The 22,795-nt window shown below is 50.9% G+C and overlaps 6 protein-coding genes across 6 annotated transcripts; 4 read left to right on the top strand and 2 right to left on the bottom strand.

Annotated features, from left to right (window-relative positions):
* Window positions 1-244: 244 nt before the first annotated feature.
* Window positions 245-2,253, bottom strand: CABS01_16357 (major facilitator superfamily transporter; the record flags this gene model as incomplete). Its single annotated transcript, XM_060549688.1, has 6 exons — window positions 245-933; window positions 1,010-1,202; window positions 1,253-1,351; window positions 1,421-1,782; window positions 1,857-2,057; window positions 2,139-2,253. 6 exons carry the CDS (start codon window positions 2,251-2,253, stop codon window positions 245-247), a joined length of 1,659 nt encoding a protein of 552 aa, XP_060389464.1.
* Window positions 2,254-2,850: 597 nt separating this feature from the next.
* Window positions 2,851-3,174, top strand: CABS01_16356 (uncharacterized protein; the record flags this gene model as incomplete). The annotated part of the gene is made up of 1 exon (XM_060549687.1): window positions 2,851-3,174. One exon carries the CDS (start codon window positions 2,851-2,853, stop codon window positions 3,172-3,174), a length of 324 nt encoding a protein of 107 aa, XP_060389463.1.
* Window positions 3,175-3,649: 475 nt separating this feature from the next.
* CABS01_16355 (uncharacterized protein) lies at window positions 3,650-5,434 on the bottom strand (the record flags this gene model as incomplete). The annotated part of the gene is made up of 1 exon (XM_060549686.1): window positions 3,650-5,434. One exon carries the CDS (start codon window positions 5,432-5,434, stop codon window positions 3,650-3,652), a length of 1,785 nt encoding a protein of 594 aa, XP_060389462.1.
* A 1,096-nt stretch (window positions 5,435-6,530) lies between these two features.
* Window positions 6,531-8,689, top strand: CABS01_16354 (uncharacterized protein; the record flags this gene model as incomplete). The annotated part of the gene is made up of 2 exons (XM_060549685.1): window positions 6,531-6,927; window positions 6,996-8,689. 2 exons carry the CDS (start codon window positions 6,531-6,533, stop codon window positions 8,687-8,689), a joined length of 2,091 nt encoding a protein of 696 aa, XP_060389461.1.
* A 4,443-nt stretch (window positions 8,690-13,132) lies between these two features.
* On the top strand, window positions 13,133-13,669 carry CABS01_16353 (cell wall protein; the record flags this gene model as incomplete). Its single annotated transcript, XM_060549684.1, has 1 exon — window positions 13,133-13,669. The coding sequence occupies one exon, from the start codon at window positions 13,133-13,135 to the stop codon at window positions 13,667-13,669; it is 537 nt and encodes a 178-aa protein (XP_060389460.1).
* Window positions 13,670-17,356: 3,687 nt separating this feature from the next.
* CABS01_16352 (ABC-type Fe3+ transport system) lies at window positions 17,357-18,481 on the top strand (the record flags this gene model as incomplete). Its single annotated transcript, XM_060549683.1, has 2 exons — window positions 17,357-17,937; window positions 17,995-18,481. 2 exons carry the CDS (start codon window positions 17,357-17,359, stop codon window positions 18,479-18,481), a joined length of 1,068 nt encoding a protein of 355 aa, XP_060389459.1.
* Between the last annotated feature and the right edge of the window lie 4,314 nt (window positions 18,482-22,795).

The raw sequence follows: 22,795 nt of genomic DNA, 5'->3' as shown, positions 1-22,795 counted from the left end.
GGTGTTGTTATGATTAGCTGGGTACTGGGTATGCTAATGTCTACGATTGTAGGTCGATTGTGGGTTCGTGAGTGTGGCAGACGTGGATGTGTCTGCCACACATCACCCGAGGGGCGATCGCGCAAGGAAGTAATATTGGTGAACCTCTATCATGTCTTCGTTGGTATTCTTTGGTGGGATTCGTATTATACCCTTCGTTACCGATTCTCTACTTTCTTTCCCTAATATGATCTCATTATCATCTCTATGACCTGAATGAAAATGGACTGTATTCCACCCAAGGGTATTCTAGAGTGTGTAACGGAACTGCGGGTTCGATGTCAGCAAAGAGACTACAACGAATCAGACCAGGTCTACTCACATAAGGGTTCTCGAAATCGGTGTAATCCTGCTCCCCAAGCTCCTTACCCCTCTTCGCTCTCTCCTCCACAGTCAATCCATCAACAGCCATAGCAGCATCTCTCTGCTTATTCCTCCTCACCAACACAAACCGCCACGTCAAAATCAACGCAAACTGAATTCCAAAGCAGATCGCGCACCCAATCGTTCCAGGGGTGTACTTTGGCGCATCCTGCGCCTTGAAGATCTGGCTGCCGACCATGTTACCCACGCAGTACCCGACAAAGGTGAAGCTGGACGTCATGGTGCGCTTGGTGCGGCCGGCAATATTGCTCGGGATCAGGGTCCAGGCGAGGAAGAGGCCGAGGACGAAGGGCACGGTGATGAAGTAGCAGCCCCATTTGGTCCACTTGATTGCTGGGTCATTGGGGAGGAGGGACATGCCGAGGAAGCCTGCGAAGGGGGGCAGGACGGAGGTTGCCATGATCCAGAGGCGGAGGTTGGCTTTTTTGCTGGTGAGGAGGCCGACGCAGATAAAGATTATGACGGACATTACGGATCGGGGGATGTCGATGAGGATGGTTTGGAGGTTGTCTGGAGAGGAGCTTGTGTTAGTGTGGAACTTGATACGAAGCAGATTGAATGATGGAGGCTTGATGAAAGGTCATACTGAAGCCAAAGGAAGTCATGATGATGCTGCCAAAGGTGGTGAGACCGCCGTTAGGGACGGAGCTCAGGAAGGCATTCACGCCGGCGAACCAGAAGATGGGATCGCGACAGCATTCGCCGACCTGCTTCCACTTCCACCCCTTGATTGCGGTGCGATCGTGACCGGTATTATTGGAGATTATGCGCGCGCTCGCCTAGGAGAAATCAGTTTGGGGTTTGTTACGAGATACGACGGGTTTCTTACCATGTCCTTCTCAGCCTGGGTCAACCACCTCACTTCGGACGGCGTACCAAGGAGGAACAGACAAAGACAGCCAATGGCAGTCGTCAAGCTACCCAAGAACTAAAATGCATGTTAGCAATGCGATCCCCAGCCGTCATTGAGAGGCGCACCAGGCCTCGAGCAACTCACAAACGAAATATACCTCCACGGCTGAGCCCCCTCCTTATGCTGCGTCGACGCGCCGATAGCGTACATGATGAGCGAGGCAATGACCCCAAACCCAGCATTCGCGCTCTGAAAGACGAGAGACCTCGAGGCGTGCTCGCGCGTCTTGTACCACGTGCCGACCAGCAACATGAAGCCGGGCGAGATGCAGCACTCGAACGCGCCCTGCAGCGCGCGGAGGACAATGAGGTGGGTGAAGTTCTGGGCGAAGCCGATGCAGAGGACGATGATGCCCCAGCAGATCATGTAGACGGAGAGGGTGCGGCCCATTTTGTAGCGCTGGAGGACGATATTGCTCGGGAATTCGAAGCACATGTATGTGATGTCTGGATTTTGAAGAGGGTTCAGTCAGGATTATGCTGCTGGAGGAGGGAAAGACGCGATGTATGATGGAACGTACAGAAGATTGTTGTGAGCCAGCTGTATTCCTGGCCCTTTAGTCCTGTGTCTTGACGAAGACCAAAGATGGCCTGGGTGCCGAGCGCCGTCTTGTCGGTTTGCTGGATGCCGTAGCATATCCACATCAGGGGGAGGAGGTACTTGTCGACCTTTCTCTTGAGCTTGTGGTATTCCTCCTTTGTGTATTGGCCTTCCACGGCGACTGTATTACTATCGTTAGCATCATAGGTCTTTCAGTCTGCGATGTAGCCTGTCTTCAGCGACAGAAAGATGTAGATCTCACCGAGGTCGGTCTCGCCATTGCGCTCGCTGGTGGTGTCGGATTGATCCTGGTCCGAGACGATGGCGATCTTCTTCTCATCCACAGCGGGAGCCTCGATGTCTTGGGGAGAAGACATGTTCGTGATGGTTCACCAGGGGGAGAACCTCGAGGTTGAAGAGGCAGGAGGGAAAGGTTTAGAGTTCACTATGGATCTCAACGAGGCAATCAAGGCTTCTTTCACATTGACTTGCCTGCCGCAACCTAAGAGATTGCCATAGCTTGTCGACCTATGGAGGAACGAATGTTATATGAGCATCAATACGACGGTGCTATTGCGTGTGTGTGTAGATACGGATATCGGCTGTCAATATCGACTGCCGAAGTGCAACGTAACCCCCCTCCCTGAGTTCCCTCCAGTCGAAGAGTCAAGATAAGGATTCCCGCGGAGAGGGTCAGAGGGTTGAGCGAGGTAGGGAGAGAAGAAGATCTAGAGAGTCGATCGCTTCCATTGAGCGCAAAATAGCCGACCGCGTGGCTAATCCTGGTGGGAACTACCGCAGCACGGCAACCAACATGGAAAGTGACAGGGTGATTTGATGCATGATGGCCCTGTGATTCCGCATCGGACGATGGGAAGCGTGGGTCTCTGGAAGCAGTTTGTATTTGCCCAATTACATCCTTAACATCTCATCGAAATAGACTGTACGTTTGACTAACGACAGATAAGACACCAATGAAGAGAAAGATATCTCTAAGGATGAAGAGGTTGGAGGCGAAAAGATTACCGTCGCGTCGGGTAAGGATACTCGATGCTGGAGGGGGGAGAGCGAGACATAGCAGGGATGTGGCTATGATGTTCCATCGAACACGCCGCGAAGCCGCATCGCGTGTTTGCCGACGAGCTGACGACCCGGAAAGGATGTTGATAGGAGGCGGGGGTGGTGGTGGTCAAACAGTTGAGATGCGGGATGATAAGGCGGGAGAGGAGCAGGGCGGGGCCAAGCCCGATGTTGGTGTTATTCCTTGCCGGCGAATTGTCCGAAAGGCCGGATCTTGAACTTTGGTTGATATAACGCGCCCCTATCCTCGCTGCAAAGAAAGTTGCCCAAGAGCCCAAGAGATCCAAACGGCTTGATCAACGTACGGATCTTTTCCGGGTGCTAAGGTATTCACATGTATTGGGACGGAGTTTTTGATATCCCTCCCCTGCTATTCCCTGAATCCCTGAATCTCTCCCAACGGGAGGCGGGGGAAGCCGGGGTTGTCTTATCTTACCTATCTTACCCCAACTGCGAGCAAGGGGAGGGGGAGAGGAGCCGAATGATAACAGATTATGGTCAGATTCCGTGCTCTGTCTGCAGCTGGAGGCCGAGATACCATGGTAAAAGGTTAAGTCATTGTTCTGTTTGTCTGAATTAGCCTATCCACGTTTGGGCCTCAGTCGGATGCTGTTATTGGTCAGGGCAGGTGAATTTCAAGATTTTGTGATTCTATAGATGCCTTGCTATGCATTTGTCGTCCCTGTTGATGCTCTACACAGCCTTGGAGGCACGCGACTTGTTATCGCGATGGCGCCTCTCCTTGGCCGCTGATTTCCTGCGCTTCATCCACGACTGGTTGAGGTCTCTCCGGTTCTCCCAGAACCACTTTTGAAAGTCGCCTCCGGGCCCGCTGCTGCCCTCGGGGTCGGCGTTTCGCTCCGCATTCAATGTCGCCTCAATCTCCTCGCGGGTCTCTTCGTCGTCCTCCTCATCCTCTTCGCCGTCGTGGCCGATAGCCCAGAACGGTTTCGTGTGGTTGGGGTGCGCTGTGTCGGGCGTGGGTGCAGCGCTTCTAACGTTGCGCCACTCGACGTCTTGTGCGGTGAACGGGGTCATGGGCATTTGGTTGGATGCTGCAACATCCACGTCTTCTTCGATGTCATCGCCGCCGCCACCGAAGAAGCTGAAAGGTTGAGCTTCTTCGGCGGGATGGGTAGCCTCCTTACCGTCCTGCTTTGGGCGCTTGTAGAGAGCTTCCAAGGGATGAACTTGGGCCGGGGTCGATGGTGGTATCTTGATGGTAAGACTGGCGTTGGAAGCGGCGGATCTGGGCCGCGATGCATCGGCGGCTTTGATTGCAGATAGCGGACTGTCAAAGTTGGCAGGGACAGAAGTCTTGGTAGTTTCGACTACCATCTCTTCGTCCGAGTCGGAGCTATCATCGTCAGACGACGATGATGAATCGCTGCTACTGTCTTCATCACCTGCAGCCTTTGGCGTTTGCTTTGCAGGTGTCACCGGCGCCGCCTTAACAATTTGTGTAGCCTTGACCTTTTCCGTGACATTGGCCGGCTCTGGCTCCCCATCTGAGCTCTCGTCGGAAGAAGTATCCTCGTCAGATGAACTGCCGCTACTGCTTGTAGTATCGTCGTCCACGGGTGGAGGCGTGGGAGCCTTGACCTTCTTTGGTGGCTTGGGGCTCTTGGATTCGGGGACAGGTGCCGTGGCTGTTCTCCTAGTCTTGGATGATTCGATCAGGTTCCCTTGGGTGTCAACCCATCCTTTCCCTTCAACAAACTCGGTTGTGAGGTTCTCGGTCGGCGCAGGCTTGGCGGCCTTGAGGAAGGTAGGGAACTTTGTCGTCTTCTCGAATTCGTGGATGACAACCTCCTTGGCCTTCTTCCTGCGTTTCTTGCGATCGCCCTCGTCCTCGGGATCGGCAGCCGCCGGGAGCTGCTTGGAGGGCAGCTTTGTCTTGAGCAGACATTCCTCCCTGTCTGTGTACTTTGAGCGCTCCTCGCGCTTCTTTGTCTTGTCCTTCTTTTCTTTCTTCTCTCCCTTTTCCTTTTTGCTCTTCTTCTCCCTTATCTTGGCCTCCTCGGGAACGGTCCAGCCCCGCTTGACCTTGCGATCGCGAAGCTCGACGCCCTCGAGCACATTCTCATCGCGCTTCTGCCTCTTCCTCTCCTCCTTTTCCTTGGACGACTTCTTTCGCTTCTTGCCAGTCTCTTCGCTCTCAGCCACTGGCATGTAGTCCTCGGCGGGGCGGGCCTTATCGATGCGCATCTTGGAGCCCTTCAGCACAGCGCCGTTCAGCCTCTTCTTGATCTTCTCAGCGTCCGCGTCGGGCACGTCGACGAAGCCGTAGCGCTTGTCGGGGAAGGTTTCAATGGTATGGAAGGAGATATTTCGGGCGTTTGGCAAGATCGCAGCTGGGATGACGAGTTTCAAGAGGTCCTGGTCGAAAGGAGAGATGTGCAACCTCGTGTAGGCGCTGCTGGTTTTGGAAGGCCCAGCAGGATCAGAAGCAGTCGGAGCAGCACTCGGGGGCATCATTAGATATTACCGCACCGCAGGAAGAGGGAGCCGCGAAGGAGCAAACGTTGGACGGTGATTGAGCGTCGTTACCCGCCAAAAAAGAATGAATGGCAGCGGGAGCTTAAGGAACTTAAAAAAAAAAGTAAGCTCCTTTGCTAGAGGATTTTGCCGATCCCCTCGAAAACCCTTTGCTTTGTGTTGCGCAGGGATTTCAATTGGTCCAGAATATTTTCCACCTGGGGCCGTGCTCACATGGCAGCACTGTGCGATGGCACCGTGACCCATATTTCCCTGCTTACGTCATCTTACTTATGTTCGTCTTAACTCATTCCTTCTGTGATATTCCTCACCAACAACTCACTGAGTGAGGTATACAGTCCCTTCCAATCCATTCCGACCACCAGCACAGCATGCGCCTTCCTATGTCGGCTGGTCAGATCAAACTGCTTAAGTGGTGGAGTGGGCAAAGGTCAACAGTTGTCGTCTGAGCCTACTTGACTGGCTACGATTTCGAGTCCGCAAACGATCCCAGCATGAGCACCAAGAGATGTAGCCACCCCGGTGATGAACTCTTTCTTGAACATCACAAATTTGAGCTGCATTGTATCAATGATCCCTATCTCAATTACTCATTTGCTATTGAAAAAGAAAGGGGAGAGGGGAAATAGCACACCTGTTTCTTACCGACATGCAATCCGTTTGAGAATGAGGTGGAGAGAAGCCCTGAACTGGCCTCTGGGCGGTGACTGCCCACGGTGAGACTCGCGTAGCTCCTTCCATCGTGACGACTGTACATGTTCTTTGGATGGGGAAGCTGCTATGGGCTGCTATTTCACATTTTGTTGGGCACCGTGATTTGAGTTTCCCACGCGAACCTCGTCTTCCAGGTTCTTTATCGTCCATCTTCAACCTACCTTAACCTCTCTGCAGCTTTATCCACGACAACAATCCTAGCGAAGAACATCTGACTACAAATCGATGACAACCAGGGGCGTTGCTTTCTTCTCTTCTCGTGGCATTTACTTGCCTATTCCTCTTCTTGACCCTTCGTATTATTCCATATTTGTCGTATGACTTTGCTTCATCCTCTTGCTAGCCTTCAACCCATTCCAACATGAGGGACCCTTCAGAATTCGATGACGAAGAGTTCCGCACTGCACCGTCGACTCGAGAACACAGCCTGTCCGTCAATAGAACTCCAACTGTGACGCAGCTACCAGGCGTATTCGTTCCCTCATGCCACAATGGCACTGTCATCTATCCGACCACCACGCAGATAGACCCTAATCTCGGCCGGCGTCCATCTATCGTGCCACCGGGCCCGCCCACTACCCTAGACTGCAGCTTGCTCAGTAATGGAGACGCCGAGACCATGACGTGGGCTCCTCAAGCCAGTCCGGTTTTCCGGCGGCCATCAAGATGCATGAGCATGGATCAGACTAGAAGTCAGGCCCATAACCACTGTCTGCCCCCGGCCGCTGCAGAAGCAGTCACCAAGGGGGATCTGTCAGGTATTTTAGGTCAAGGCATGATCTGCTAAGACACCTTGCATTTTAATTGCTAATCAATAATGCCGTAGGAAACAAGGGTCTTGCCGGCGAGTCTCAGAACACATCATCAGGGAGAACGAATCACAAATCAGGTACCGGCTTGACGTCCAACATTCAACATGGCCCCACGACGATGCCCAAACGAGGCCGACGCGATATTTCAGGCAGCCACAGCTCCATCAATGTTCGTCATAGCCGACACCCATCCCGGTCCGAGCATCTCTCCGACACCCCGAGACGGTCTGGTCACAGCATTTGGGGAAAGCCCAATACTTTGATGCAGCAAATCATGGGAAAGGTACGGGTTCGTCTTGCTGGTCAACGAAGAACGCCGGATATCTCCCCAAGCGACCCCGATGGAGGGACACCATGCAACAAAGCCTCATGCCAGTACGTTCTCACCGATGATCAAGTACAAGACGTTGTGGAGATCGTTTTCAAAGAAATGTGCAAGCACAATACGACCATGGAGGATGCTTCCAAAACCCAGCAAGCAACTGATACTGTGGTCCAAACAAAACTGGCCAGGAAGCCGAGCTTCCTCAAGACTGCCATTGAGCTACGACCTGCTCGTGCAGCTGATACAGCGACTACCATCAACGAACCCGAGGCCTCCTTCTTTAATCGAAGCGCTGTTGATGGTCAGGTACGGTCGAGAAGTGTGGCTCGACCGGCACCCATCACCACGATTGTATCACGCAACAGTATCACTGATATACGGTGGCTCGCTGATACGCTGGCAGAACATTCTGACCAGACCCGAGAACCGGTTTCGGATGCTTCCGAAGTGCAAATATCTGCTGTGTCCCAGACCAACTCTTCCATGTTCAATGTGTCTAGCATTATTGAGGGACTCAGTCGGGCTTCTGATTCTGATACTTCGTCGGATACTCCTGATTTCCATGGCTTCTCGCTCGGTTCTCAGCTTGTAGGCGGATTAGGTCGTCAAAAAGAGAACCTCAAAGAATCCAGTGTCGATGACGAAGCTTCTTCAATCACTTCATTCCCTAGCCTGCCACAGCGACACTGCACGGATGAGTGGCTGAGCACCCCGGCTAGTCTTGCCCCTCTTCAACATGAAGATAAGAGCAAGGTCAACATGTATCATATGGGAATTGACGCGAGACTTGGTAGTGTCGCACCCATCAGTAAGGACTCACCTCGTAGAGATTCCGACCGTTCTATGAGCCACGAGGTAAATCTCCCCTTGGATGATCCTGCGAGTATCAAAAACAAGCCCTCTCACCGAGACTCCGAGGCCTTGTCAGACTCGCATGCATGCGGCGAAAACAAGGCACCCGGCGAATTGGCCAAGAATACCAGGCGGCGCTCTGCCCATTTCGCAGAGCCTTTGGTACAAGACACTCGCAAACCAGAACCAGGGTTCATGCAGCAGATCACCCGAAAGATCAGTTCTGTTTTTCAGAGAACACCAAGTAGTAGCCGTACAACCCGCGCACCAGCGCCATCCGAAGTTGACGATGAGGTTACCGGAAAGGCTGGCGGAGAACTTGGTGCAAGCCGGCCAGCGGCGGGAACTGGTGGTTCTGGTGTGGATTGCCTCTCAGAGCCGGAACCCGACGCCGTCTATCAGGCTATGGTGCTATCGAAGCCTACGAAAGACAAGAAGCAACGCCGTAGCACTTGTTCTGAAGACTACATTCCTCACACGTGCGTGGATGATCTGAGCACGTCGGGAATCCCCTCACCCAATATCCAGTAAGCCACGGAGGTATTTCATAGTAGGGCAATACCAAAAAGACGAATGAGTACCCTAGAATCCATAGACCTTAGTGCATAAATACGGCTATCATCTCCCTATTTCTAAGGCTTTTGAGCAACTTGATGCTGACGAGGTAGTCAATGAGTTTAAGTGCTAATAGCGTATATGCATCAAACCCGCCCCACAATGGACAAAACTCTGAAAGAACTCAAGATGCCAAAAAGGCAACATCTATTGAAGCGGTCTTGAGGAACCACAATCACTGTGCGTCAATTCTTGCTTCAATGCGAACATACCGCCATGAACCCTCAAATCGCGCCCGAAGTAGACTCAGAATGGGTTCAAGTCAACTCAATTTCACTCCAGAAGCAAAAGCGATGCCCCACAATCAAACATGGCAAAACAATTGGACACTGTGGGAATTGAACCCACGACCTTTCACAGATTGCGCAACTGAAGCTCACGAAGGATGCTAAGATGTAGATGCGAAGCGAAAATCATACCCCTAGACCAAGCGCCCGATGATTGATGCAGACCTGCGCCGAATGAGGAAATATGGATGGATTTGGATAGGAGGAGGGGTCTCTGTGGAACTGTTAGTGGAGAGGACATGCGGTGTGCGAGCAAAATTGGGTGCCGGGTATCGTCGGCAAAGGCGTTGAGAAGTAGGCGGCTGGTTGTGGGGAGTGAAGTTCACGATGATTTTGAGTAATGGTAAAGAAAGGCACTTGCAGGGTTCCTTGGCACTTGAGTGTTATGGAATGAACAATGAGTTGACGGCTTGGAAAGTTTTGGAGAGCCATGTTTGTGGGGAGTCGGGACAAAGTTCTGTAATGATTAGCGACGGGTTGAAAGTTTACTGGAAAGCAAACCAAAAGAAAAGCTCGCAGAGGATTAAACGCGCGGGAAAACTTATTGGAACCCACAGATTCTTGGTATTCCTCAAAACCGGTTTTTGGGCATCACAGGAGTAGAATTCAACCAGTGAGTTTGCAAGCCGATGCGTGTTGTCGGAGCGTAAGTTATCTGCCAGTCCTCTCATTTCCTCACTTAGGAACTTATTTATCTTCGTTCCCTGAGCTCGCAACTGCTGCCGTTGTTTGTTCGCCAAGCTTATGGAGTAATCGTGCTCTTACGCACATTGCGGCTTCACTATCAATCTTTCTAAGCACATTAAAGGTAAACGTAAACTCTCAGCCTAATAAGATGAGTGGCATCTTCGGGTCAAGAGTAGCCCGTTCAAAAGACAGAAGGCAGAAAAACACTTCGCTCTGTAGAGACCATTGTTAGTGCACCGTTTCCTGTCATGTTGTGTTACGAACTGCTTCGCACACCTCACTTGTCCATGCAGGCTTCAAAGTTGGTACTAGTCGACAAAGTTGCCCCTTGTCGCAGAGCAACGCATCCATTGAAGTTCCGGGGAGAAACTCCCGTCATCCAGTCACCTGTTCACTCGTAAACCTTTGTGTCTGAAGACCCAGAACCGGGGTCGAGATTATTTCTGCCCAGTTTCCGGCTGGCAGGTTCTGGTCCCGACAGAGCTGATTTAATTGGTCATGTGGTTCACCCGCTTCATCAACCTCCACACGCCGGACAACACGACTCGGAGGCTGTGTCAGATAGTGTGGATGTGTCTCCTGGGACAGTTCCGTGCTTCTCTATGGCGGCAGAAACACCTATCAGGGACCTTGTTTCGGGTCCAGATGTTGCGGCTCAGTTGTTGTGCGAATGCGATGATTCAGACACTACAGCCGCTTTTCATGAGTTGACTCGCCTGTCTTGTCTGAGGATGGATGCAATCAGTTCGATGTCGGTTTCCTCTGACCCATCGTCGTGGTTCAGATTTTCTCAAGGGAAGGAAGACTGAAAGTTTAGGTGAGGTGACCTCCTAGGCTGGAGAAGAAATGAAAGCACCCGAGAACATGGGGCAAGGCCAATTTTGATTTCCGGAACGTCCGAGAGCCGTTTGATATCGACCTGTCAGAACGGGTGCTAGATCGAAAGGTCAAGCTCGGAAAGCTCCAGCGCAGGGTGTTTGGTTCAGTTGACACGACTCGCCGGGCAGATAACGTCAAAATTCTCGCGTCACCAGAAGGGGAGAAGGTTAGAAGCCTGGGCGGCGGCGTTAAACTGTGTGTTACAGTTTGGGTGATGGGGCAGCTTGGATACAATTTCCTCTTTCGTCCATACGGCTCCCGCGTTAAAACAGAGAAGATGAGACTGGGTGCAATCACTCTCATGATATGAGTCCACTGCCCTTCATCGGGCCGATTCACAGCCTTTCTTGGAGGCAGGAAGTTCTTTGAAAGAATGACCCGATGGCTCTCCCGACGGGAGGGCATTAGTGACCGTCCCCTGACGGGTATTTGTTAGTGGTAAGTAGGCTTATCGGCGATAAATCTCAAGGCCAATATGGTATTCGGCCACTTGACTGCTTCACAGTCGTTAACACTTCCCCAACTCAGAGGAAGCTGGTCTGTTAGCGCTGTAGATAGGCTCGTATCATTTATTGGCTTAAAGAAATACCTCCGAGCGCATGTCAGAACTAGACCCTTTCGACATGTCACTGTTTGGCCAGCAGTCAGGACACTTGGGCAAGAGATCGCTTTCCCAAAAGTTTAGCAGGAACAATAGGATAAATCACAATACTATCAAGTGAAGTGCGGAAAGTCAACTACAGAGTACCATCTCTTGGCATATAAGCTATGCTGAAGTGTTCTAATGCAAGGGATCTTGCAAGCCATCCGAATCCGAGCCGTTCGTTTGACACTACAAGTCGTCTAACTCGTGTGGGGAAGGCCGTCTGATATGACCACAATTGTGGAAGATCAAGATCCGGGGGAAAACACCATCGATATTTCCACATTGTGTGCATAGCTGCGACAGCTAAGGAGAAGCCAAGCCTCACGAAGCCTGCATGGGTGGCGCCGTCTCTGCAGGCTTCTTCACATATTCTAGCATGAGACTACCCGTCTAGGCTGGTGTGATGTCCTGCAGGCTGCAAGGCCTCCCGATCTACAAACCGTTCGCCGACAATAAGCTTTTTCAGTACCCGTGCCGGTTGATCTTCCATGCCGCATATGGCTCTTCATAGGGCGTAGAACAAATGCCGGTCCCCCTTGCCTGATGGGGCGGGAAGGCTACCCGATCCAAGCGTACATACAAAGCCTACCCTAATGAGGTAATAGATGGGATGTCCGGAGCAGAGCCGTTGAAAGCCCACATCTAAGGCCGGCAGACCGTTTGAACATATATCAGGTGAGTCGGCCCAGTCAAGACCACCTGTTTCTGGGCTGCCAGCTTGTCAAGGCAGTTAAGCGAGTGCGAATGGGCAGGGCTGAGAGTTCCAAACCGGCAATCGGCAGCTCGGCGGGACACTACACCCATTTCCCATTTCCATCTTGACAGGCGCAGCCGACAATCACGAGCGTCATCATCGTGAAGGCTTGCCGAGGGACCATCCGGTCAGGTTTTTTTCTGGCAGTTTGGCAGCTTGCTGGCGTTTAGTTGACGTGACTACTCAATGACTGGCTAATTGGGCGCTTTGGTGAATTGCGATTGGCGCATCACCAACACAACTCTGTTGGGTGTTTCGACTGAACGACGGCCGGTCCGCGCAACAAAGCGTTTCAGCTTTGATACTAAAACCATACTGGCTCCAAAGTCCAACGGCTTGCCTGGGCTGATCACCGTCGTGCCTGTGCTTCCCCTTGGAGGAACAGACATTACCCATGGGGGTCACCGCTAGGAAAGTTCCGAGAGGCTTGAGTTCATTGGCTCACCCCGCAGTCCACTAAGCACCCAGTTCATGAGCTTATCGCGATAGTTCCCTGGAAGCCAGATGTAGGGCCAACGGCGGCTCAGCGAGCCCACTCAATCTCCCCCCATGATGCCAGGGTTGATCCTTCGAGATCGACATGTCATCCCACGCATCTGGAGTAATCCACAACTCGGACGAGTTATAACGCTTCCCTCCCTCCTAGACAGTGGCGGTTGGTGGGCGCCCGGAGCCGGTTTACGGCTACAGCTACATGGACGCAAGCGTGTCAAGCCGTCCCAAGCAAGTACCATTTTAGGACCCCCATGCGGTCAGGGTGAACCACCAAGAACCTCCTTTGCGTCTCATAACCCAAAGAGGAAGGCTGAAGGAGAAAAGTAGTTGTAGACCACACACATTCAACACAGGAAAGCTTCAACGCCCCCCAGTGTGTCCCGAAATGGAAAGTGATGGGAGAAAACAAACGCTGAATAGGCCTTGGGTAGTCTACCCCAGATATTGATAAAATCGAACTAAGAGCCGCACACCATTTCCGATTTTGGTTTGGAAGTCGTTGTCGTTCTCTCCACTATTCAAGCTCATCTCTACCTACCAACGATCTCCGAATCCTGTATTCCATCACACGTCCTCTCTAGTCTTATCTTAATATCTTCACTTTTTCCAAAATGCTCGGCTTTCAGGTTCTTCTTGTCGCCCTCCAGGCGTGGGCGATCACCGCTGCTCCTCTCCTCGTCGCTCGCCAAAAGGATACCATCACCACCGCTCTCGGCATGGTCCAGACCTCTCTCCAGAAGCTCGATACCGCCGTCAAGGGAATCTCCGCCAACGACGCCAACTCTGTGGCTCCTGTTCTCACCGCGGCTCAAGGTTCTCAAGATGCTCTTACAAAGGCCACCTCCATGATCGACAGTGCCGACAGCGTTGGTCTCTTTGGCGCACTTGGCCTCCAGCAGACTGCCGGCGACCTCGTCACGCAGGTCCAGACTACCCTCGGCGACCTCTCGCAGAAGAAACCCGTGTTCGATCAGCTTGGTGTCAGTTCCGTCGTTAAGGATGCTCTTATGCAACAAAAGACTGGCAGTGGCGCGCTCGGTGACACCCTACTCGGCAAGGTCCCTGCCATCGCCCGCCCGATTGCGCAACAGAGCACTGGTCAACTTGCGGAGGCTTTGGATAGCGCTATTGCGACGTTCTCAGCATAGAGGAGCAGGATCAGTATGACGGCCGTGCTGGGTATCGCGGCGAGAAATACGGGTTCTGGTGGACTGGGGGAGACGTGGATGGTGAAAGAAATTGTCACTATGATACGTGCAAGGAATTCGTGGGTAGGGGGGGGGGGGTGATGTGAACGTGGTGATAGGGTGGCGGGGAGGAAGAAAACAGCTCGAAAGAGGAGGATCATGTAATCGAATCGAACACTTTCGTATTCGTCCTCGAGTACTTCGTGAACGACAGCCCCACCGTAGCGAGTCCCCTGTGACAGTGCGATATTGGAACTCGTAGCATCTCAACTATTCTTATCTAATGAAAGTTTTGAATTTTTATCTTCTGGAGTGATGAAAATGACAAGTGTTTATGAATTCTAAAAGATTTTCAAGTCAGAGTTCCAGACTTGTCAGTCAAGCCGCATCTATCCGTAAGCTGTGCATCTCAAGCCTAGCCAGCCACAATCGACCGCGTGTACCAAGATACCATGGCTGTGTTTATCTACAAGACCTTGATCAAGCAAATGAATATGAGCGATGTTGTCAGATGCTCCAAATTAGTCTTGCTCGCTCTAGTAACATCTGCCAAAATCTCTGGAGCCGGCAATATGGGGGTAGGCACCAGCGGAGGTAACCTCACGGAGACTCCTTGCCTAGCAATTGAACTGAAGAATATCAACTACAAGAACCACCATCTTCCCATCGCCATTTACCCACTTACGCTGCCTTGTAATACTGAGAGGTGGTTTACAGACCCAGGCAACGGGCGTACAGAGCAACCTAACGACGAACCTAGCGCAAAATCCTACAGGACAAGGGCGTAGAAAGGCAAAAAGTGTAAGTCAGTTGCAACGCAGCTGAGACTGAACACTGAACCCAACGAGGAAAGCCCAATGAGGTCGGGGCCGGGCCGTTACGTATCAGCAGGGTTATTCCTCAACCACCATCAGCCCTGTGGTCAGGACGGAAGCTTTTAGCGTTCGCCAGTTTCTGCCTTTCGACCGAGCTTTACGCGGGATTGCATGAATAGTTCAGGGGTGACCCCACTGTCAAGGCTGAACTTGCGTCGCATATTCAATGCTTACCAAAGCTTCTTGTTGCATCTTGTGTGACTGTCAGCGTATTCTTGCCGTTTCGTTGGCCTTGGCGTCGCTAATTGTGGCTGTGCTTTTATCCTCGTGCTGCCGATGCATGAATAGTTGCGTACTTTGAGAGCTAACTGACGGGGCACGATCGCGACATTTGACAGGCTCCTGGGCTTTCGGCTGGCATTGATCATCTGTTTCCTTGAGAAATGAGGACCTCCAGTGTTGGAAGTTTCCGTTCTCATCACAATAAGTTCTGTCAATACATACGTCGTACCAATTGGGCACAGACGATAACCACCCAGGTCTTACAGAATCAAGCAGATTGACGGCGGGGCTTTTCTTCAAAGTTTGCTGTTCGACGTTCAGCGATAGGCAAGTTCTGGGTCATGCCAGGTCCTATACAATTGTCCCCGTAATTGGTGCACTCAACAGACGCCATTAACTACGGAATTGGCTGCCAGCAATGCAGTTAGCTATACATAGGTCGGGTAGACAGAAATCTTGACATCGACAGAACGTTATTAAGTGAGTTTTCTACCTATACCTACAGAATGAGCCATGAATGAAGCCTCAACACCTAGTGCTCCCTCAAACAGATAAGACAAAATAATTTTCGTTTGGGAATATGTTTCGCAACGCAGGGGTGGGCTCATGACGGAGTGACTTTAGATACGTCTGGACGTTGTCAATTTGTGCAGTCTCTTTGACTCAACTATGCTGGTGGGTTCCAACTGGCTTTCTCAAGTGCTCCTCTGAGTTGCTTGCCTTACGACAGCATGCTTGTGTTGTATGATCGAAGAGAATCTACGCCCAGCCAAGATGAACGACCATTGCCCGAAATCACTCATTGTCATACAGCCCTTTATAACTCCTTACTCATGTTCAATCTTGTCAGACCTGGTGGTGCCAGGTAGAAGGTCACCCAAAAAGTAACCTTATGTTAATAACTAAATTACAATGCCTATACCACGATCGGGAGTAGACTTAGAACTTGATTGAGACAGAACGCATCTTCGCATCCAGTCTCTTTGCACCTTTAAAGGTACTCAAGACTGACTCGTAGACAACAACGGGGTCGTAGGCTTTACTAGATTGAGATCGGCAAAACCGGGCTTAGCATGACGATCATCAGACTACCGGGGCTGCATGAACGCGATACCGAAAACGGGCACGTAAACTGACAGCTCTCGATGGTTATTACGTTCCACATATCACGGAGCAGAGTGGTGAAACATAGCGTAATCCGACACACACGTACATGAGCGACTCCTGTACGGTGCAACTAGCAGAGTGCACTCCATGATTAGTCTTCGATTCCGAGCCAGGCTGAATATTGGCAATTCATATGAAACTCGAATCATGGCCTTCATGTCGTGACGGACTTGAGGTGGAGCTCGGTGCCGATATTCCGAATGAAATGCCAACGATCCGCTTCAGACCCGGCTTTCAGTAAAGATTTTCACGAGGCCTGTGGCGGAGTTTTGCATGCCATATCAGAAGGTGAGAAAGATAAGGGGAGAACAAAATATTTGCTTTTCGCTATGTTGCTGAAGGAATCCTCAAATTGATCATTATGACATTGGTTTGCCGAATATTGTACTGTTTGTCAATTAACATCGTCGCACTTAACTCAGTTAGATTCCAAAAGTGGCTTCCACGAAAGACTAGGCGATCCAACTCTGTGCTGTCACCATTTCTCATCACCTTGAAAACTGTCATTTAAGCATGTTTAGCACAGGCTAAACTCACGACTCATGCGAGATCTGGGCGCAGATCACCTCATTCTCGCATAGCCCTGGTCGCCATTGCCCTGGCTGCTGCGGTACGCTGACATGAACGGGGCTGTACATTTCTTATTTCCTTCCACCCCATGATCCAGCCCAATTCTTGCTTGTTTGCTGGATCCATTGAGCCGGAATCAAATACCTTCCGCTATACCCCTGATGGCGAATGGGAAGATCCCGGTCAAATCAGCTTCTTGGTTGGTTCCTTGGGTTTTCGGTGGAGACTTCCACTCCGCCATCCCACCGACGCCGGAGTCCTCCGATGGGATGCTCATCGGACGAGCCTCCGGATTGGATACAAGCTCCGTGGGGGGCACGAGACTTGACTCGTTCAAAGGCTTGGAGCGGCTTTATCCCGCACATGCTACTACTCTGTAGTCTGTACGCCATACCGCCGTCTACACTTATGCTGGCCTGTACGTTGTAAATACATCCATCAATACTAAACCAGGAACTAAGGATGGGACGGGTGGACCAATCTGGAAGGACGCTCGTGGATCGTCTCATCTGTCAACGGCACCTCCCGCTGCTTTCGTCATGAAGCGCGCGGTAGACTTCGCTAGCAGTTCTCTACAACATGGATATTTGTGTAGCATGGCTGTTGGTTGGGGCCTGGTTCTAGGAAGGTATCATGAGATGGTGTCACTGGCCTACGGGCCCTTTGTGAGTCGAAAGGAAAAGGGGCGGAGGTGTATTTACGCGCCGTTGTATAAGAAGGAGGAAGAAGGATCGTACAGCTCAATTGTGTAAGTGGCTCATCAACGGCTTTTCACACATTCTTTCTTTCTTCCGATTAGTTCTAGTCCGTCATTATGGTTCGCTCATTGCTTGCCCTCGCCCTTCTGGGCACTCAGGCACTGGTCAACGCCGCTGCCGAAGTTGAGACCCGCACTATCGATGAGATTTACCAAGCTGCCCTTGCTGAGGGTGGTGTTGTTACTCTCTGGCACGGTGGTGATGAGTTGACTCAGCAGAACTCTGTGAAGGCCAGCTTCGAGAAGAAGTTTCCCGGCATGACCCTCAACGTCACCGTCGATCTTTCCAAGTACCATGACGGTAACTTGGACGACCAGCTTGCCGCCAAGAACGTCTTTGTCGACAGCATCATCCTCCAGACCCTCCACGACTACCCTCGCTGGGCGTCTGAGGGTGCGCTCTTGGACTACGCTCCTCTCGGATACGACCAGATTCTCCCTGAGTTCAAAAACAACGAGACCGCCGCATACTATGGCATGTACATCATTGCCTGGGCTGGTCAGTGGCACACTGGAAAGCTTCCCGGCATCAAGGCTCCTATCGAGTGGGAGGACTGGGTCAATCCCGACCTCAAGGACAAGCTCGTCCTGACCTACCCTAACGACGACGATGCCGTCCTCTTTGCCTTTGATCTCATGTAAGTCACAATACCTCTAGCTTACTGTCAGCACTCAGTTCTGACAACGCAACTTAGTCTCAAGCAATACGGATCCGCCTGGCTCGACAAGCTCATCGCCCTGAACCCCCGCTGGGTCCGCGGTACTCAGACCCCCCGCACCATCCTCGGCCAGAACGGCACCCAGTGGGGAGCCACCTTCACCTCCTCCGGCAGCCTGACTCCTACCGCGCCCATCAACGTCTCCCACCCCATCGAGGGCCAATTCGTCTCTTGGCCCCAGACCGGCGGAATCCTCAAGGACGCCCCTCACCCCGAGGGTGCCAAGCTCCTGCACGCCTACCTCCTCAGCTCCGAGTTCCAGACCGCCCGCGGAGGATGGAGCGTCCGCGGCGACGTCGCTCCCCCCGCCAACTACCCTGCCATCCTCGATATGCCCGGTACCGACCCTACCGCCTTTGGCAAGTGGATGTCTGACCGCGCGGCTGTTGAGAGACTCCGCTTCTGGCTCGAGGACCGCCTTGGCACTGCGCAGGGCCTCAGCCCCTTGATCGATGACTTGTAAATGATGTTGTCTGCAAGTGCGTGGATAAAGACGGTTTCATGAAATTCATGTAGATATTACCAGCTTGATTGAAGCAATAAACCAAGTACATATGCTTCAGCTGAACGATCCGTCTCGACTACTTAAACATGTCGACTATGCGTTTGACTGATTTCAAATTGAGTGAGTATCGAATTTGCACCAGAAAGAAGTAGTCTCACCGAGTCAGAACCTCCCGTGGCGAGACTGAGATCAGCCAGGTCCCCTTCTACTCTACGGCTTCGCTCATCCGCGGAAAGACGGAATCACAGTCATCGACAACGTCTAGTCCCTTGCGTACGCGCATAGCCGGCAACATCGACCGATCACTCAGGGGTGAGAAAGGCAGGTGATCAAATAGGAGCTGCCGGAAGCAGACTCCTTGCAGGCGGCAACTGCCCGGAAGCTCAGGCGACCCATGCAAGATTTTAAGGTGCGAATAAGCTATTGTGGTCTGTGGGGTAAGGAGCTTGTTTGGATTAGAGTGAAAATGGCGCAAAAGTATGCCTGATTGGGGCGTTTTTGCTGACGACCTTACAAATTCATCAAATGTCACGCAAGGAAGGGCATGCAAAATCTCTGTTCCCCCGTTCGTTGCTGATTCACCTTTATCAATCTTTTCCGGTGTTCTCGTTGGTCTTACCCGGTGGAGTATCTTCGAAAGCCTTTCTGGGGGACGAATGAAGAATTGATTCAATTCCTACAAGGATCCGGCAATTAACGCTTCCGGGATCTAATTGCTTCCCGCCTTAACAGAAACAAGCAGGGAAATCCCTGTAGAATTCTCAATTGGTTGCTCGTCTGGGCCGCTCCATCTGCGACTCGTCCAGCTTGCTAACACCAACTTAGTTTACTCAATCTGGTTCAATTGATGTTTTGAAGGGATTTTCTATTGAATCTTCAATAAAAGTGTTGTAGACTAGGGGTGATTCACGAACGACTTTCGCCGGCGCTGTACTCGATGTTCTACGGAATTGCCAAGGAGCCGTGTTTAACTCAAGTGATGCCGGGATAGAGGGGATAGGAAGCGAGTGTCGATCTTCCTGGGTTTTGAGGAATATTTGTTTTCCAACGTTTCTTAGCCATGCTATAACTGCGGCAGTTCGTGATAGGTGAGAAGAATTCTTGATGAGCCTTTGTGCCTTGGGGCTTGATCTACTGATCAGTGACATGGGACGTTCAGCAAACACTGAGAGGCATTGCAGGCCTATTCAAGCCATGATACGCGAATATAGTTTTTTATCCAAGGAAAATCAGGCAGAAAACATGACCGCACCAGGTTCAACTCTGCATGGAAACGGACTCGTTGATACGATCTATGAGTAATCACATTGTGGGTAACTCTGCCTCGCACTTAACCAATGTTTTGGTTTTAATTCGATTGGAATACTATCGACATCTCAGAGAGCCATTCAGGATTACTCATATCCTCCGAAAATGAGTACCTCTTGCTACATCTTCAATAGATGACAGAAGATGTTCTGTGTCGGCTTTCAAATGGTCGTTGAGAAGGAACTAATGTTTGGCAGAGTATTCTGTGGCACCATCTATTTTATGAATGGCCGTCCCAATTGTGGTGAATAGAGAAACTTGTTTCGAATGGAGACTTTTCTCAGCAAAGCTCTTTTGAAAGAAGTTAGATTGATTGTGGTCATATATCCAATTCGTTGTTGCCCAATGTGATCTTCAAGCGTCAAACTGAAAGAATTGTGCGAGGAATGCTACAGAAAAACTGATATGCTGGGCTTACTTTAGTATCCGTCAAAACCTCAGCATGACCGAGATAGACTCACAACAACTAGGTGACTCCAGCAACACTATCTGTGCGTCAGTGACCGCTGTATGATCGCTGATTCTTTTCATCATATGGACGTCCGATGTGGCACGCGTAGAGGCTGATTTACTAAATTGTCCAACGTCAAGAATTGATAACGGCGGAGTGATGAACTCAATTAATGTTATTCAGTCAAAACTGTACGAAGTTGATGCAGCACACGCTACAATGTGTGCCAGGACTCGGTGGATACTTGCGACTTGTCTGAAGATATATCACCGTCGAAGATGCAGTAGCGCAGCTTGTGTCCAGGGTATAGTCATTGCGGTTGGCGTATACATCATCAGGAGGGTCTTTCCTTGGGGACCAAGCTCTACATCGTACATTATATTGAGTTTATGGATGTGGAAGGAGGAGGAAGAGGGCGAAGGTAAACTTTATCATCAGTTTTCCAAGTAAAAGTAAAGTATGCGGAAAGGACTTTTGCGCGGTCCATACCGTCCTTGATACGTGCCTTTTCCGCCAGCTACTCGATGTTCTAGTAATCAGGCTCTACTCTGCTGGAGTTCGTTAGAGCGTTGGCGGTGTTACTAATGCACGTTGATCCAAAATAATCCTATGTCCACTCTGTCTTGCTAAAGTTACCTGCCTGCATTGGGCAACTCTGATATCATACCTCAAATTTCGTATAGTTAGATCCTGTTTGAACGATACTTGATCCTAAGTATCCTGGGTTCTTCATAACACGTCTTATTTCGAGATTGCATCCTATAATGGCCTCCATCTGAGACTTGAGATACCAGTATGTAAGCAATTGCCATATCTTTGATTTTACGTCAGAATAACCGGTGAAGGCGGGTTTCGGGATGATGCGGCTTTTGATGATCCGCTACGAAGACATGCTCTGCGACTCCGCTGGCTCGAAGATGGTCTGAATGATCAACAGTTTCTCTCATACATCGAGGGGTCAAGAGTCGCAAATATAATTGTTTTGACAGCTTCTGCAGAAAATACGATCTGAAGATCATTTACCCTATTTGTCCTCATTTTAATCTTGATATGCGATACATAAGGAGGTCTCGATTCTGCATAGTGCCGCGTCACTGAAATAAGTCCCTTGAGCATAGATCATACAATTATGAAACAACCGACCCCAACTTCCACGCCTTCCAACATCTCAGGCACTTTGACTCCGACTTATTGGAAGTGCTCCTGTATTATGACTCTACAGTTGAAAGAGATGATCGGTCGTTCAGATGTGTGCTCGGAGCCTTTTCCCTGTTTCTTTCCTTCTATGCTTTGCTTCGAGTTAGCTACCAGTCAATGTAGATAGAGCCGATAGCAAAGTGCGACAGAACATGAATATCTAAGGTGTCAGTATTTGAATCGATTAGGTCAAAATAACCATGCAGTCTATTAATCACGTCAATCACTGCATAAGACTATGTCATTTTAGTCCAAGACTCAGAAGTACATCCACTGATTAGCTGTAGGTTCAACTCTTTTCCGGGTGAGATAGGGAAGATACCGGTAGTCGCTTTTCTTGAGCGCGCACAATTTGATTCACCCGTAAATAATCGCGAGCAGGTCAGTTTTGCTTCTAGTTCGCATGCTGCATCAACTCATAAGAAGGGGGTGGATACAGTGGGTGAGCGAACTTGTCTCACTCAGGGGCGACGTCCTACGTTCTCCCAAGCCCACGGCATTTCCGAGCTTCTTTCGCTCTGAGATATTGCAATACGACAAGGATTTTGCTGTACCGTCAATTGGCGTCCGGGAAATCGATTTTGCCCATTGCCCTTCTTGTGTTCGTTCAGCAAATTTTGAAGTCTACTCCTCGGCTCCCGGCATGCAGAGAAGTAAAAGGAGAGAGCAGTCCGGCCGATCAACTCCACGGCACATACACGGATGTGGCTCGAATAGAATGTTATCAATGCCTTGGCGGCCGCTTTCTTGGTATTTCTCCGCCTTGAGAGCATCGATTGCGCAAATGCGCAACACGCCAACTGCCGTTGGTGTACGGATACCATGCACGTCTTGCGTAGCCTTTCATCCTTCCCACGTGCGTTCTGGGCACGCCCGATCTCGGAACTACTGAACATTTCTGTCAAAAGAGGACTCGCGTAAGATACCTCGGGGTATTCCGCGGACTCGGGGCAATGGACTTTCATGTGTGCTTTCCATGAGGAATCGAATGAGCTAATAGGTGTCGCGGGCTTCGGATTGCGGCTCTGAAGAATGAATACCAGAATATGTCTTGGCACTCTTGGCGATGCGACCCCAATCCGGACGAAAAATAGCGCTTGCAGCGCCTTTTGACGAGAACTGTACATTCGAAGCGCCGATGAACATGGTCTCAAGTCTCAACAGCTTCACTCAACAAGACTGAATGCGGGGGAACAACTTTGTTCTTCCACTCTACACGGAGCTCGGGAGAAGTGTTCCCTTCTTCTCAACAGATTAGGCTGGATGGTGTTCACTGCAGGTCGCATGCAGACGGAGCATTAACGACTCAATCCCAC

Source organism: Colletotrichum abscissum, assembly GCF_030869225.1.
Source record: "Colletotrichum abscissum strain IMI 504890 chromosome Unknown Scaffold_93.1, whole genome shotgun sequence".
Taxonomy (NCBI): Eukaryota; Fungi; Ascomycota; class Sordariomycetes; order Glomerellales; family Glomerellaceae; genus Colletotrichum; species Colletotrichum abscissum.
The sequence above is the reverse complement of the archived record's forward strand: the minus strand, read 5'-3'. Positions and strand labels throughout refer to the sequence as shown.